Source organism: Brassica napus, chromosome A8 (assembly GCF_020379485.1).
Source record: "Brassica napus cultivar Da-Ae chromosome A8, Da-Ae, whole genome shotgun sequence".
Classification (NCBI taxonomy): Eukaryota; Viridiplantae; Streptophyta; class Magnoliopsida; order Brassicales; family Brassicaceae; genus Brassica; species Brassica napus.
Genome location: NC_063441.1, coordinates 20,288,070 through 20,302,587, shown reverse-complemented (window position 1 = coordinate 20,302,587; position 14,518 = coordinate 20,288,070). Strand labels below are relative to the sequence as shown.

At 36.2% G+C, this 14,518-nt stretch overlaps 3 protein-coding genes and 1 pseudogene across 3 annotated transcripts; 3 read left to right on the top strand and 1 right to left on the bottom strand.

Moving 5' to 3' along the window:
- The first annotated feature begins 1,504 nt into the window (after positions 1-1,504).
- On the top strand, positions 1,505-2,959 carry LOC106361994 (shewanella-like protein phosphatase 2). Its single transcript, XM_013801810.3, has one exon. It carries the CDS (start codon positions 1,602-1,604, stop codon positions 2,769-2,771), a length of 1,170 nt encoding a protein of 389 aa, XP_013657264.2. The 5' UTR covers positions 1,505-1,601; the 3' UTR covers positions 2,772-2,959.
- Positions 2,960-3,371: 412 nt separating this feature from the next.
- LOC106359299 lies at positions 3,372-5,849 on the top strand (annotated as a pseudogene).
- A 29-nt stretch (positions 5,850-5,878) lies between these two features.
- LOC106361993 (60S ribosomal protein L6-1) lies at positions 5,879-7,338 on the bottom strand. Its single transcript, XM_013801809.3, has 4 exons — positions 6,998-7,338; positions 6,521-6,627; positions 6,254-6,435; positions 5,879-6,154 (listed from the first exon to the last, which is right to left on the bottom strand). The coding sequence occupies exons 1-4, from the start codon at positions 7,255-7,257 to the stop codon at positions 5,999-6,001; spliced, it is 705 nt and encodes a 234-aa protein (XP_013657263.2). The 5' UTR covers positions 7,258-7,338; the 3' UTR covers positions 5,879-5,998.
- A 2,458-nt stretch (positions 7,339-9,796) lies between these two features.
- LOC106361992 (transcription factor MYB51) lies at positions 9,797-11,904 on the top strand. The gene is made up of 3 exons (XM_013801808.3): positions 9,797-10,262; positions 10,367-10,496; positions 10,929-11,904. Exons 1-3 carry the CDS (start codon positions 10,127-10,129, stop codon positions 11,662-11,664), a joined length of 1,002 nt encoding a protein of 333 aa, XP_013657262.2. The 5' UTR covers positions 9,797-10,126; the 3' UTR covers positions 11,665-11,904.
- The last annotated feature ends 2,614 nt before the right edge of the window (positions 11,905-14,518 follow it).

Below are 14,518 nucleotides of genomic sequence, written 5' to 3'. Positions count from 1 at the left end.
GAAACAGAATTGAAATCAGAAGAAACAATCGAATCGACATCCGATAAAATACCGTAGAGTTCTATCGATGGGAGATTCGAGTTGATGGCTGTAATAAGCCCTTGGGAATCTGAGCGTAGCCAGATGCGATTGTAGGATAGCAACGAAGCGTGTCGTAGAGCTTCTCTCACCGCCAGCGCCTCCGCCATGAGGGGTGAAGCTACCGCGCGTTGAAGGGAGGAGCCGCGGGAAATTTCGATTGAGTCAGGAGTGGAGCAGATCCACGCGAGACCCGCAACTTTATGTTCTTTGTTCCACGCTGCGTCTGTATGGCAGATAACTGTATCTGCTGTCAGGTCAGGGATCCTGTGAGGGGTAGCTTTCGTATAAAGAGGCTTAGGTACAGTCCCTTGAGCGCTTTCCCATTCCTTGCAAGCTACGATAGCTTTGTTGACGATCTGTTGATGAGATAGGGTTTTGGATTCAAATATCAACTGGTTCCTACTCAACCAGAGGCCCCAGGCAATCCATGGAAAGATGTTGGAAGTGGTACCCACAGGTGGTAACGTGACTCGACGCAAAGAGGTCTGGAGTTCCTCTCTGAAAGAAGTACTCTGCGATGAGTCGAAAGTGGAAGTCCAAGGCGCGGTTTCCCAGACTTTGGTAGCAAAAGGGCAGAGGAAAAACAAGTGGTTGAGGGTTTCTTGATCTCCACACCTCAGACAGGTGGTGTTCCTATTAATTCCTCTGCGAATGAGATTATCTCCTGTAGGTAAACAATTTCTTGCACATTTCCAGAGAAAATGTTTAAGTTTTGGAAGAAGGTTGGGAGACCAAATATTCTTTTGCCAATTCCATGATTCTCTATCCAAGAGTGTGGTTGTCGATTGGATTCTAGAGACTTGCGTAGTATGATAGCCCGACCTTGCCGAGTAAATCCCGTTCTTTGTTTGTGTCCAGATGGTGGAGTCAGGGGCGCTTGTGAGGCTGGGGCGTAGCTGCAGTATGTGATCAGATAAATCTGGGAGGAGTTTCTCTACTAAAGCTCGATTCCACTCCTTTGTTTCTCGGGTCAGTAGATCAGCAACAAAGAGGTCTTGGTCTTGAGGTAACACAGGACCATGTGGTCTTAAATCTGTAGAAGTACCAATCCAATTATCAGCCCAGACTCTAGTATTCTCCCCATTGCCTATAACCTTCCCTAGATCATATACGTTTAATTCTCGGTTTTGGATATATGTGGCCAAACTTATACACTATATATAGATTTTTTAATAAGATTTTTTTAAAATTTTGAAAAGAACCCGCGCTTCCGAAGCACGGGTCAAAATTTAGTTAACAAATTAAAGTAGTTATTATGAAAAATTACCTTTTAATTGAGTTTTTAGGAAAGAGCTGGGCATTGTTCACTGCCTTTCATATCGGTACGAATAAAATAGCTATTGTATATAACCAAGTAACCAACGCATATGATCGAAAGGTTAGTCATGGTACACCACCATGATTGTTCGGTTTGGTTCGGTATATTGTAATTAGATTTGGTTCTTTCAATTCCAGGTCATATACGCATTGTATTTCACTATTATTGCTTCCTAGCCCACTCGAACCACCCACATCGAGAAATGTCAAGCAGAGAAACAAACCCCAACGGAATCTGCAAAAACATCCCAAATCTCATCTCCTCCTTCGTCGACACCTTCGTCGACTACTCCTTCTCCGGCACATTCCCGCCGCACGATCCCACCCCACCGCACGAGATCCCGCAAACGCGTTTCGAGAAACCGGACCGCCTCGTCGCCATCGGCGATCTCCACGGCGATCTCGAGAAATCAAAAGAAGCGTTCAAACTCGCCGGATTGATCGATTCGTCTGACCGATGGACAGGCGGATCCACCATGGTGGTTCAAGTCGGCGACGTGCTCGATCGCGGCGGAGATGAGCTGAAGATCCTCTACTTCCTCGAGAGGCTGAAGCGAGAGGCCGAGAGAAACGGAGGTAAGATCGTGACTATGAACGGGAACCACGAGATCATGAACGTAGAAGGTGACTTTAGGTATGTTACCGAGAAAGGATTAGAGGAGGTTCAGGTTTGGTTAGATTGGTATTGCTTAGGGAACGAGATGAAGAGCTTGTGCCAAGGTCTTGAGAATGTTAAAGATCCTTACCAAGGGATCCCCACGTGCTTCCCACGTGCTAAACCTGAGTGCTTCCAAGGGATTAGAGCTAGGATCGCTGCGTTGAGACCTGAAGGTCCCGTTGCGAAGAGGTTCTTGTCCAAGAACCAGACGGTTGCTGTTGTTGGAGACTCGGTGTTTGTTCACGGAGGTCTTTTAGCTGAGCATATAGAGTATGGACTCGAGAGGATCAACGAGGAGGTTAGGGGTTGGATTGGAGGAGGAGGAGGGAGGTATGCGCCTGTGTATTGTAGAGGAGGGAACTCTGTGGTGTGGTTGAGGAAGTTTTCAGATGAAAGGCCTCATAAATGCGATTGTTCGGCGCTTGAGCATGCGCTTTCGACTATTCCTGGGGTTAAGAGGATGATCATGGGGCACACGATACAGGACAGTGGGATCAACGGTGTTTGTGATGATAAAGCTATTAGGATTGATGTGGGAATGTCCAAGGGGTGTTCGGATGGGTTGCCTGAGGTTTTGGAGATAAGCAAGGACTCTGGTGTGCGGATCGTTACGTCGAATCCGTTGTATAAGGAGAAGGGTGGTGAGAGTAAAATGGGTCTTGGGTTGTTGGTGCCAGCTGAACATGTTCCTAAGCAAGTGGAAGTCAAAGCTTAAAGAGGCCTTAACTAGTTGATATTCTCTGTTTAGGTGAATGGATTCCTTTTGCTATTGAAGCAGTATTGGATTCTTTGTATGAACTTCAGCAGATTCTTGTGCTCTTCTTGGAGCATGATCGTGGTTTCAATTTATCAGAAACGTTACGCAATGTTTGTAACAATATAATGAATTATTAATTTAATCAATGGCAATTCTCTCAGACAACTATTTTTAAACTTTTGTCATAAAAATAGCACTTAAAAAAAAATGACCAAAATATCTTCTTTTTATTTTGAAATTTTTAATTTTTTTTAATTTTTTGAAATTTGAAATTCTATTCCAAAAACTTCACTTCACCCTAGAGTAAAAATGTATTTTAACCATTATTATGGTCTTTTTTTTTATTGAGTGTTATTTTTGTGACAAAAACTTAAAAATGTATATCCCAAAAAATTTCTCTTTAATTAATGATTTATATAATGATTCTAATAAGAAATTCAAATTATTATTTTTTGATATAATAAATAAATATATTTGAATAAATATATATATTTGAATAAATATATATATTTGAATAAATATATATATTTATTTCAATTTAAATAATATATATATAAAATTGCTATTAATACTCAAATATATTGTTAAAATGGAAAATAAATAGTGAAAAAAAAACTAGCGCACATTGTGCTAAAAAACCTAACAAAAGTAGTTTCTGGCTTTTATATAGAAAATTGAAAAAAAAAATGTTGAAAAACCAGTTTGCCTAGATTATAGGAATTAAATCTACTTCTCAAAATTTTGAATGGCTTAAAATAGATTTTCTGAAAAACAAAAAAAAAAACAGAAACTACTACAGAATCCGTCAACAATCCACACCATAATCTCCACTAGTATCCCCCACTACTCAAAAATCAACCGTTCACTCTTTCACACTCTTAAAATCACACACACACGAAAACGTTACAAAACATAATCATCAAATTCGAATCACATTCACTAGAGAGAAAAAAACAAAAACAAAAATCACAAAAATGTTTCGAGTAAGCAACTTCGTTGTGGGTCTAGCCAACACGTTAGTGATGTTAGTGGGCGCATCAGCCATTGGTTACTCCATTTACATGTTCGTTCATCACGACGTGACCGATTGTGAATCAGCCATTCGTGCACCACTCCTCACGACCGGGATCATCCTCTTCTTGGTGTCTTTAATCGGAGTGATAGGATCTTGCTTCAAGGAGAATGTCGCAATGGTCTCCTACTTGATCATACTCTTTGCGGGCATTGTCGCGTTAATGATTTTCTCGATATTTCTCTTCTTTGTGACAAACAAAGGAGCCGGTCATGTGGTCTCTGGTCGAGTGTATAGAGAGTACCATACGGTGGACTTCTCGACTTGGCTTAACGGTTTTGTTGGTGGGAAGAGATGGGTTGGTATAAGGTCTTGTCTCGCTGAGGCTAGCGTTTGTGATGATTTGAGTGATGGTCGTGTTAGTCAGATCGCTGATGCGTTTTATCACAAGAACTTGTCTCCAATCCAGGTATTTTCATTCCTTGCCTAAAATTTTTTAAGTATAACCAATGTTCTAAAAAACCGGCAATTAATCAGTTATAATCGAAACAATTTTTTTCTAAAAAATCGGTTTTTAACGATTATTTTGAGATAATTTTATATTTCTTGTTTTGTCTTGAGCAGTCGGGTTGTTGTAAGCCACCGTCGGATTGCAACTTCCAGTTCAGAAACGCGACGTTCTGGATGCCGCCGGCGAAAAATGCAACGACCGTTGCGACGAACAACGGTGACTGCGGTGCGTGGAGTAACGTGCAAACGGAGTTATGCTTTAACTGCAACGCATGCAAAGCGGGTGTGTTAGCCAACATAAGAGAGAAATGGAGGCATCTTCTGGTTTTCAACATATGTCTCCTCGTACTCCTCATAACCGTCTGTTCATGCGGTTGCCGTGCTCGTCGTAACAATCTCGCGGCTACCGAAAGTGACTGTGCCTGATCACTATGTTTTAAGTTAGTATCTTTTTATTATGCCTTTGTTGGTTAGTTTCTAGTTTAATTCTCTTTTGGTTTCTTAATTAGGATTGCCATGTTTGTTTCGAACCAATCATAACTCCTTTTATTGTATAATTATCATGCACACGATCATTTGTTAGTTGGTTCATTTTAATGATTTGTTAGTTTTCACATTTCTAAACATACGTTCGTTTCGTTTCTTCGGACAACGTCATGTTTGCTACACAAGTAAACATAACAATCGTTATGTCGTACCAAATACCATACGTATACAATCTGATCATCTATCTTTTTTTTCTTCTATTTTTATCAGTACCAATAAACAAAGAATACAAATAAACATTATCTTTTATCGTCGTCAATCATCAAGAACAAAAAAAATCAACAACCATTTCTAGTTTATCATCGTACATCTCTCTCGCGGACATTAATGATTGTTACATTTTGAGTTTGTGTTCCGAAAGAAACAGACAAGACAATGGAGGAATCAGCTAAGACAATTAAAAGACATATTTGATCGTTTCGACATGGACGGAGATGGAAGCTAACCATCTTAGAACTCGCGGCACTTCTCCGGTCACTCGGTCTCAAACCATCCGGCGACCAAATCCACGTTTTGTTAGCAAGTATGGACTCAAACGACAACGGTTTCGTGGAGTTTGATGAGCTCGTAGGCGCTATTCTTACCGACCTGAATGAGGAGATCCTTCAACTCGGAACAGCTACTCGACATTTTCAAATCGTTTGATAGAGATGGTAATGGATTCAACAGTGCTCGACGGGAAGAAGTGGCATTTGTAAGTGTTGCTGACGTGTTTTCTGCGATATGTGCTTCTGGCTCTCCACAAAGGTGTTAGTTACTCATTTCTTCGGTCGAGCGTTCTCCGGACGGTTTCGTCGTCTTTGCTTTGACTTCCCTGCCCGGAGCAATGGCCAAGATGGGCCAACCATTAGACCTAGCGTAGATGATTAAAAAAGCTGATACAAACAGTGATGGTGTCATAAGCATTTTTTGCTTCCATTATGGCTAAATCTGCTGTTGATTATTTCGTTTTAAATATTAATTCATGATTACAAAATTTCTTGAGATTCGTTGATGATTTGATAGAACGTTGATATATAAATCAGAGAAGAGTGTATTTCTAAGATCCAGGGACAAAAACTCATGGGAAAACAGATGTTCTTGAAACATGAAGGGAAACAAAACGATAAGATGAAATCTAGAAGACAAGCTCATGGGGTTTCATTCCTTGCGACAAAGAGAACCTAGCGCCGAGGTAGATCTTGAGCTCTGGGACTGCTTCAATGGATTTGACCAGAGCTGCGTCTACGGTTTTCTGGTCTTCTTTCCTCTCTTGTGGGAACTCTTTCTTCGCCTAATTATAATAATTAAGTAGCCAAATGATTCAGTAATGATACAAAGAAGATAGATTGTAACAAGTTGGTGATAATCAATTTATTAGTGTGTTGCTAACCTCTTTGTCAGCTTCAAAGAACTCGCCTTCTCCTTTCTTAGTCTTCTTCTCAGCAACCTTTCCGAAGTACTTATCATCGAATTTCTCAATGCTGACTCCAGAAATGTCAACCTTTGTGGAGGTTCCAATCACGTACGACTGGTTAACACGTCTCAAAGGGACACCGTTGATCTTGAATGGCCCTGGAAACAAACAAAGTTCCCACACTAAACAACCAAAAACACTATTACAAAAAATGTGACTAGAGGAGAGATAACAAAAACTCACCAGTAACCAAAAGCAAACCAGAAGTGAGTTGCTTGAGAAAGACAACTCTCTTGCCCTTGAATCTACCAGCAAGGATAATCAACACAGTTCCTGGAGTAATGCTAGCTCTGCAACACAGACAGAACATAACTTATCTTCTGTAATAAATATGCAAATATCTCATGAATCTAACATTTCAGCTAATCCTCCAAACACAAAAACAATACTGATTCCAACAAATGATTTATGTTACGTAACCTACACGCACAAATCTATTTCAGCTTAAAATTCAATTAAACACTAAGCAGACAGAACATAACTGATCTTGCTGTAATAAAGATGCAAAATCTCTTATGAACCTGACATTTCAGCTAATCATCCTAAGACAAAACACTAGACACTACAGAACCCAACAAATGAACCAAACCTATTATGTAACGTAACCTACACGCGCAAATCTATTTAAATTAAAAACCAATCGAATAAAATGGATTTTACTTGAGTTTGGTAGGCTTAGGCTTGCGTCTGTTGGCGAGCGGCTTCTTAACGTCTTCCGCCGGGTAGAACTTGGCGGCCTTCTCAGCCGGAGCTACGACCTTGGACTTAGCGTCGTGACGGGGGAAAACGCCGCCGTTTTTGGCCTTGATTGCCCACAAACCTCTCTTGTGGTACATTTGCGAGCGAGAGTATTTGCCGACACCCCTGATCAGATCGGGGTTTCTGCTTACTTTCGGGGTCCTCTGCTTAGCCGCCGGCATTTTTCTCTGTTCTCTGCGGTGAACTCTACTCAGTGGCGTGCGTAAACCCTAGATTGGTGTTAGCCGCGCTTAAATATAAGGACGATAGGCAGCGAATAAAAACCTAATGGGCCTAATATGTGTTGAATATATCTCATGGGCCTTAATGGGCTAGAAACTAATACGGGTTTTGAAGTTATATGGCAATAATGCATGCGAATAAAGAAACAGTGAAACACTCTCAATTCTCAAAGATGACCTTTTTTTTTTCTTTTACTAGTAATGTCTTCAGTGCATGTGAAATATGGTCCAAGACTCTAAGTAAAGGCCTTTACCATGTTTTGCATACTTTAATCAGAAGAAAAAGAAGGAACGAGTCTTATCTTTGTTATGTTGAATGAATCAGTAGACAAAGTTGGGTCAGAGCATAATGTTGGATGTACATATCTCTTATATTTATTGTTTATGCTAATTCTCACATGGTTTAATTACATAGATACCATTAATAAAAAGAAAATCTGATTTGCCGGAATTCTAGACAAGAATCCACATGAGAGGAATTTGTGATTTTAGTTGTCAAAAGAAATATATGGGAACAAGTCTTATCTTTGTTTTGTTGAATGAGTACACAAAGTTGGGTCATAGCAAAATGTTTAACACAAAATCTCTATAAAATTAATTGAAAAATAAGTTATTTTACATGTTCCATTTACAAAGTTCATTTTACTTATAGTAAACTAAAATTGTGATTTTTAAAGTCTAGACAAGAATCGACATAAAAGAGAAAATTATGATTTTAGTTGTCTTCAATGTAGCAAAAAAAAGCTGTTCGAATTAGGTTTCGATGTTTTATAATCTGGTTCATCAAAACAAATAAAAATATGAACAGATTAAAAACAGAATGTAGCCTATGATTAATGAAAATTAACCAGATTGGTAACACTAGACCAAGTCTTTTAGGATTTTGCTCATGGATAAGGACCATGAGTTAGTCGTCGTTCTTAACTTAATAAATCGCTCATCTAAAGTCGCTGGAAGACAAAAACCCCAAAGTTAAGTGTTGACTAGTCGAAATAAAAGAGTGGCAGCTAATTGTACGAAATCTTAAAGCCATTATCTTTCTTCGGTCCCTATAGTTTTTCTTGGTATGATCGATTTCGATCTTGTCCAAGTCCAGTGTTTGAGTGACCAAGTTGTTGCTTAGTTTATCGAATTCAAATACGACCACTTCCGTATAATTTACTCACCTTCCTCGAATTTTCAATTATGTGTTTCGCTCGCCTATTGTTTTTTTTAATAACTTGTCGTCTAATGTCTAATAAATTATTTTTGGAATTTAACAAAAAAAAATGTGAAGTTTTCAGTCGTACTTAGAAAAGTCCGCACTCCATCTTTTACGAGTGCACATTCTGACAAAGACCATGTTTTCGATATGTAATATTTCAGTCGATATTCAAATTGAACATATTATTTCCAAAGTCCTATGGTTCCGATATTCCATAAAGGTTTTGATATGTATAAATTATCTTATTTGTTGTGAAGTTTACCATATTTTCAATTTCTATACAATTTTAAATGTGCTACTTTCTTTATAATTTTCAAATAAAAATTAATATAATATACTATAATATAATATACTAAATATTCTTATTTTCAATTTGTTATAGTTTATTTTCCTTTTGGTAAATTTGATTTTTCCCACTAAATTTAAAATTTCATATTAAGTAAAATGTATTGTTTAGTCTTGGACCGACCTATATAGTCAACACAAATATCTTTGGAAATCTGAAAGAATATTCAACATACTATAATTTTATTGGTGTTCCAAATGCTGCGGCGCTGTATTGTATCTGACAAAGATGTCGTGTATAATTTTGAAGAAAATTTGATATTGGGGATGAACATAATACTAATAACTATAAGCAATTCAAATTTCGATGAACAAATAATTGGGTAGCTTTTAACCAGGGCTTCCAATGTTTAATTTTACTTTCATATCTTCTTCTTTTTTGCTTACTTCGAGTTCACTACATATATATTTATATCCCTTCAATTAGTAGAAATTTTATTCAATCCTTTTTAGAAAATTTCACACCTTTGAACTATTTGCTTGTAATTTCGTTCTATTAGTTAAATTATTACTATTGTTGCAGATATCTATTATTATTGAATATAATTGGTATAGGTAAGTTAAAAAAATAAAGTACTATTTTTTGTAAAAAAGAAACATTCTTTAAATCTAATTAAAAAGGAGGACACATATGATATCACCAATGGCGGTCTTATGCATGGGATAAATATTATATAATAGCCTCTGAGTACTATTATTTGTTGTGCACCAAAAAAAGAGAAAATGAATTATTTAATATTATGGAAAAAATCAGAGGTCCATCTCGAAATTCCACTTACAAAGTTAGCATGAGTTTTTTAATAAATACAAAAGAAAATCTTGAGTAAGGAATCAAAACGAGCCACGTGTGAATATCGTGCAAAAACGACGTCGTTGGCAGTAGCCACACGTACAGCTGCAAGCACGCATAAATAAAGATGGTGCCTCATCCTCAAAGTTGCTCACTTCGCAAGTGAACCAAACAACTCTTAGAAAAAAATAAACTAAAGCTTCTCTCTCTCTATTTTGTGGTAAGAAAACAGAGCAACTAGAGATCTCTGTCTCTTTCTCGCTCTCTGTGTTCTTCTTAGTATCACAAACGAGCTAGCAAGATGTCAATAAGAAGAATCTACCGATGTCTGAACTCTTTAATCAAAAGATCATGTGCTCAATCTTTATGATCACACGTCCCGTTTCACACTTTGTTTCAACTCTCAGGTTTTCATTTTTTTTCTCTTTGTTCTCTGTTTCACTTGAGAACAACCCCATCAAGAATCAAGAATGGTGCGGACACCGTGTTGCAAAGCTGAACTAGGCTTAAAGAAAGGAGCATGGACTCCCGAGGAAGATCAGAAGCTTGTCTCCTACGTCAATTGTCACGGTGAAGGTGGATGGCGAACTCTCCCGGAAAAAGCTGGTATTTTTTTTTATTCCGCATTATTTGAATATTCAATTTTTGGCCTTTCTGGTCATTATTGATCAATGATTTTTAATATAAAATTATTTTGTAAAATGATTTAGGACTCAAAAGATGTGGCAAAAGCTGCAGACTGAGATGGGCTAATTATCTACGACCTGACATCAAAAGAGGAGAGTTCACTGAAGATGAAGAACGTTCTATCATCTCTCTTCATGCCCTTCATGGCAACAAGTTAGTCTCCCTATCTCTCTCAACTTTTTCTTTTTGTATATTGTCCCATTATTTTGTCCATTTTCTCCTGGGGTATAACTTAAATGGCTGTATTTTAACACATTTTAGTTCTTTTATTTTATACTTTCTAGAATTCTAAATAAGAGGAGTAAAATCTTTGCTTGTACATTTGCCTGTATAATTACAAAAACATGACTACACTCCATGTTTATAATTTACAAATAATATGAGCAAAAAATAAGTAAAAAAAAAAATATATATATGTTTTCCACAAAACATATTTCAACTTTCCAGCAAAGAAAATTGAACTAAAATAAAATATCTTGGTTTATACGTTATATATATGTATAAATTTAAGAACAATTTGTATGTTATATTCTTATATAATCATCATGACTAATAATATCGTGTAATCTTATGGTGTTTAATCAGATGGGCTGCAATAGCTCGTGGATTACCGGGAAGAACCGATAACGAAATCAAGAACCACTGGAACACTCATATCAAAAAACGTTTGATAAAGAAAGGTGTCGATCCGGTTACACACAAGAGCTTGATCTCCGACAAATCAGAAAACCTCCCCGAGATTCCAGAGAAGCAAAACGTTATTCAGACAATTATAACGAGTGATGATGATCTTGATAATGAGAAGGTGAAGAATAACAACGAGAAGCCGGGATTATCATCGGCTAAGTTCTTGAACAGAGTAGCTAATAGGTTCGGAAAGAGAATCAATCAAAGTGTTCTGTCTGAGATTATCGGAAGTGGTGGCCCACTTACTACTACTACTACAAGTCACACTGCTACTACTACAAGTGTCACCGTTAACTCCGAATCAGATAAGTCAACTAGCTCTTCTTTCACACCAACCTCAGATCTTCTATGCCAGATGACTGTTAACGGTAACGCTACATCGTCTCCGTCCACATTCTCTGAGGCATCCGTTAATGATAGTTTAATGTACTGTGATAATGAGGATAATCTCGGATTCTCAAATTTTCTGAATGATGAAGATTTCATGATGTTGGAAGAGTCTAGTGTTGACAACACTGAGTTTATGAAAGAACTTTCGAGGTTTCTTGAGGAGGACGTGAACGACGACGTCGAGGTGATGCCTGTCTATGAGCATCAAGACAATATCGAAGATATTGATAACTATTTTGCATGAATGAATCTTACATGATCATTTCAATATGATCATGGTTATGTCATGTCGATGGATATGTTAGGCTGATGATTATGATAATAATGAATAATGATAATGACGATGCTGAACCATGCATGTAGCTTGTATTGTCATATGAGTGTTTTTATTGTTTTTACTCTTTTGTATGTTTACACTCAAGTGTGTTTCATATGAAGTGAATAAATTTATGGTAATGTAATAATAAGTTTAACGAGTGTATTATATTAGACCTTTAGTATTCATGATTCGATAACAGGCAAAACAAGTACCAGTAAAATTAGAATGTCGATTTGTAACTATCCTGACATGTTCTAAGCCTCTTTTCAAAACAAAACAAAAACCTATCCGAACATGAGAATTACGTTATTTTAACACTACTGCTTTGGTAGCTCATAAGCTAAGTGCCTATGACTAGTGCATCGAGCAAGTTGATATAATCATACATACAATATAGATAATTTAATTTGTTTCAAGGACTTATATATGTAGTTGTTGTGTATACCTTAAATATGTCATTTCTCTAATGAGGTATGCGACCGACAGAAAGCAAGTGGACCTTCTTTGAACATTCCAAAGATTAAAGAGGAGAAGAATTGCATTATCATTACATCTTTTGAAGGCACCATGCATAAACAAAAGTAAAAGCTGAGATTTGTTTCAATAATACTATTTGTAAAAGTTGAATGATTTTCCTTTCCAAAGTGTCTTCTAATTCTCTAATATTCTCTATATATAAAGTGATAATAATAATTACAAACACTAAAATAGTACCTCTAGGAACAGTGATTACAAAATCATAGCAATTTATGATTAAAATATATCCATATTTTATTCTTTTATTTTCTGGTCTAATGTATTTGCTTAAATTTGTTAGCATAGTGTTAGTTTCTTACAACTGCAATAACTATAAAAACATTTTTATTTTCATTTAACTTTTACTCTAAAATCTGTTTTAGAATAAATTATTTTAAAGTTTATAATAACCTTTACTTTAAAATAGAATCAGAATAAAATTATTTCAAATGAAAATGATTAATATATTTATTGTTCTATATTTATTCATGATTCTATTTAAAAGATAAAATAAATGTAAACTAAACTTTTTTTATATATAAAACTTGATTTTTAATATATAATAGAACTATTATATTTTAAGTCTTATTCCCAAAATAACATAAAATTTAGTCTCAATTTTGAAATAGAACTCCTAAGTGGAAACTGTAAGAATAAATTTAACAAACGAGTTATTTTTTCTGGTTTAGATGTTTAATTTATTGCAAAGAAAATCTGAACGATAAATCTAATTGTAGTCCAAAAATCTAAGTATTGCGAGTGCTGCTTCTACGAATGAACGACTATACATTCAATCTATTCAACAAGTTGTATTTTTATGATCATGTACACTACGTAATCAACCGGGCCATCGAATTTTCTTTTTCTCCTTTAATTCTCCACTTCTTATCTGATACTCTTTTAACTAAAAGTCCATATTATTCTAAATTATGCAAGAGTATGTTGTGGTGGGTCGTCACAACTCATTACCGATCGGGGCAGTTGGCATTCTATGGCTGTGCCACATTCTTGCGCCAGACTCTTGACATTTCAAAGGACCATATGAAGTGACAGTAATAATGCCACCAAACAAATTATAACAAAATACTCAATAAGGTAACCATACTCAGTGGAGTATTATTTAATTTATCAAATCATAAACTTTCAAGGTTAGCTCCTTTTCAGTTGACATTAATTATTTCTTGTTCAAACTTCAATGTACATAGGCGAAAGAAACAAAAATTAAATAAAATATGCTCGATACTAATACAAATAATGCCCCCGAGACATGCTCGTGACGTTTCCCTGGACTCAGTGACCAACTTGAAATCTATATTTTTTGCAATTATTGAAATGTTTTATTATTAGTTTACATAACTACATAAACCAAAAATCTTGATCAACAAGAGAGAAATCTATAGAGCAAGAGCTATTTTGGGTACGATATGCATATGCTATATGTGGATCTAGTGGGAATTTGTCTTCAATGTTTTCTCCTCTTTGGTTTGATATTCGCTTGCAGTTCATGTTCTTCTTTTCTGACATTATTTTATTTTATTAAAATCACTCTTGAAGAGGAGTTAGGGTTTGTTTATCCTCTTGTGAGTTAGGGTTCCTTCTCCTGTCATGAGTAATGTAATTTTATTGCATTAGGAAAACATCTAACATCCAACTAATTTGTCAACAGACCTGATTGGCTGATTCATAGAAAACATAACATATATGATCACTAATAACTTTTCTATGCGATTAATTACACTTTTCCTGATTGCATTGAAAAGTCGCTTAATTGATTGGTGCTGCATGTTACGTACCTAATTAATTTGTTAGGCATATAGAAGAATATGCGATTTGATGAAAAGGTGCAATCACCAATCCAATGATGCAAACACAGAAATTATTCACTAACGAAAAGCTAAATATTTTTAAATTAATCGAGATCTGTTCTTTTGATAATACCATGCATTATCTGAATAGTTTAACAAGATTATTTTTTTGTTATCTTAAGTTGTTTTTGTAGTTGTAACTCGAATCATGTTATGTCCTTCTCCACGTAGGCCATTTTGATTCCTTATTTGGGAAGAAAAGCCCAAAGTTCGAGTCGCGAGTTTATGAGCAAAGAAAACAACGAAATGGGACCACTGGCCCATTTGTTCCACCCATAATAAAAACGACAGCGTTTTGGGAAAGAAAGACACGAATCCTATTTTAACACACCGACTGTCTGAGTTAAGGTGGTAATAGACAATTTATCTAGTTCCGGTCTGATTTGTAAAACAAAAAG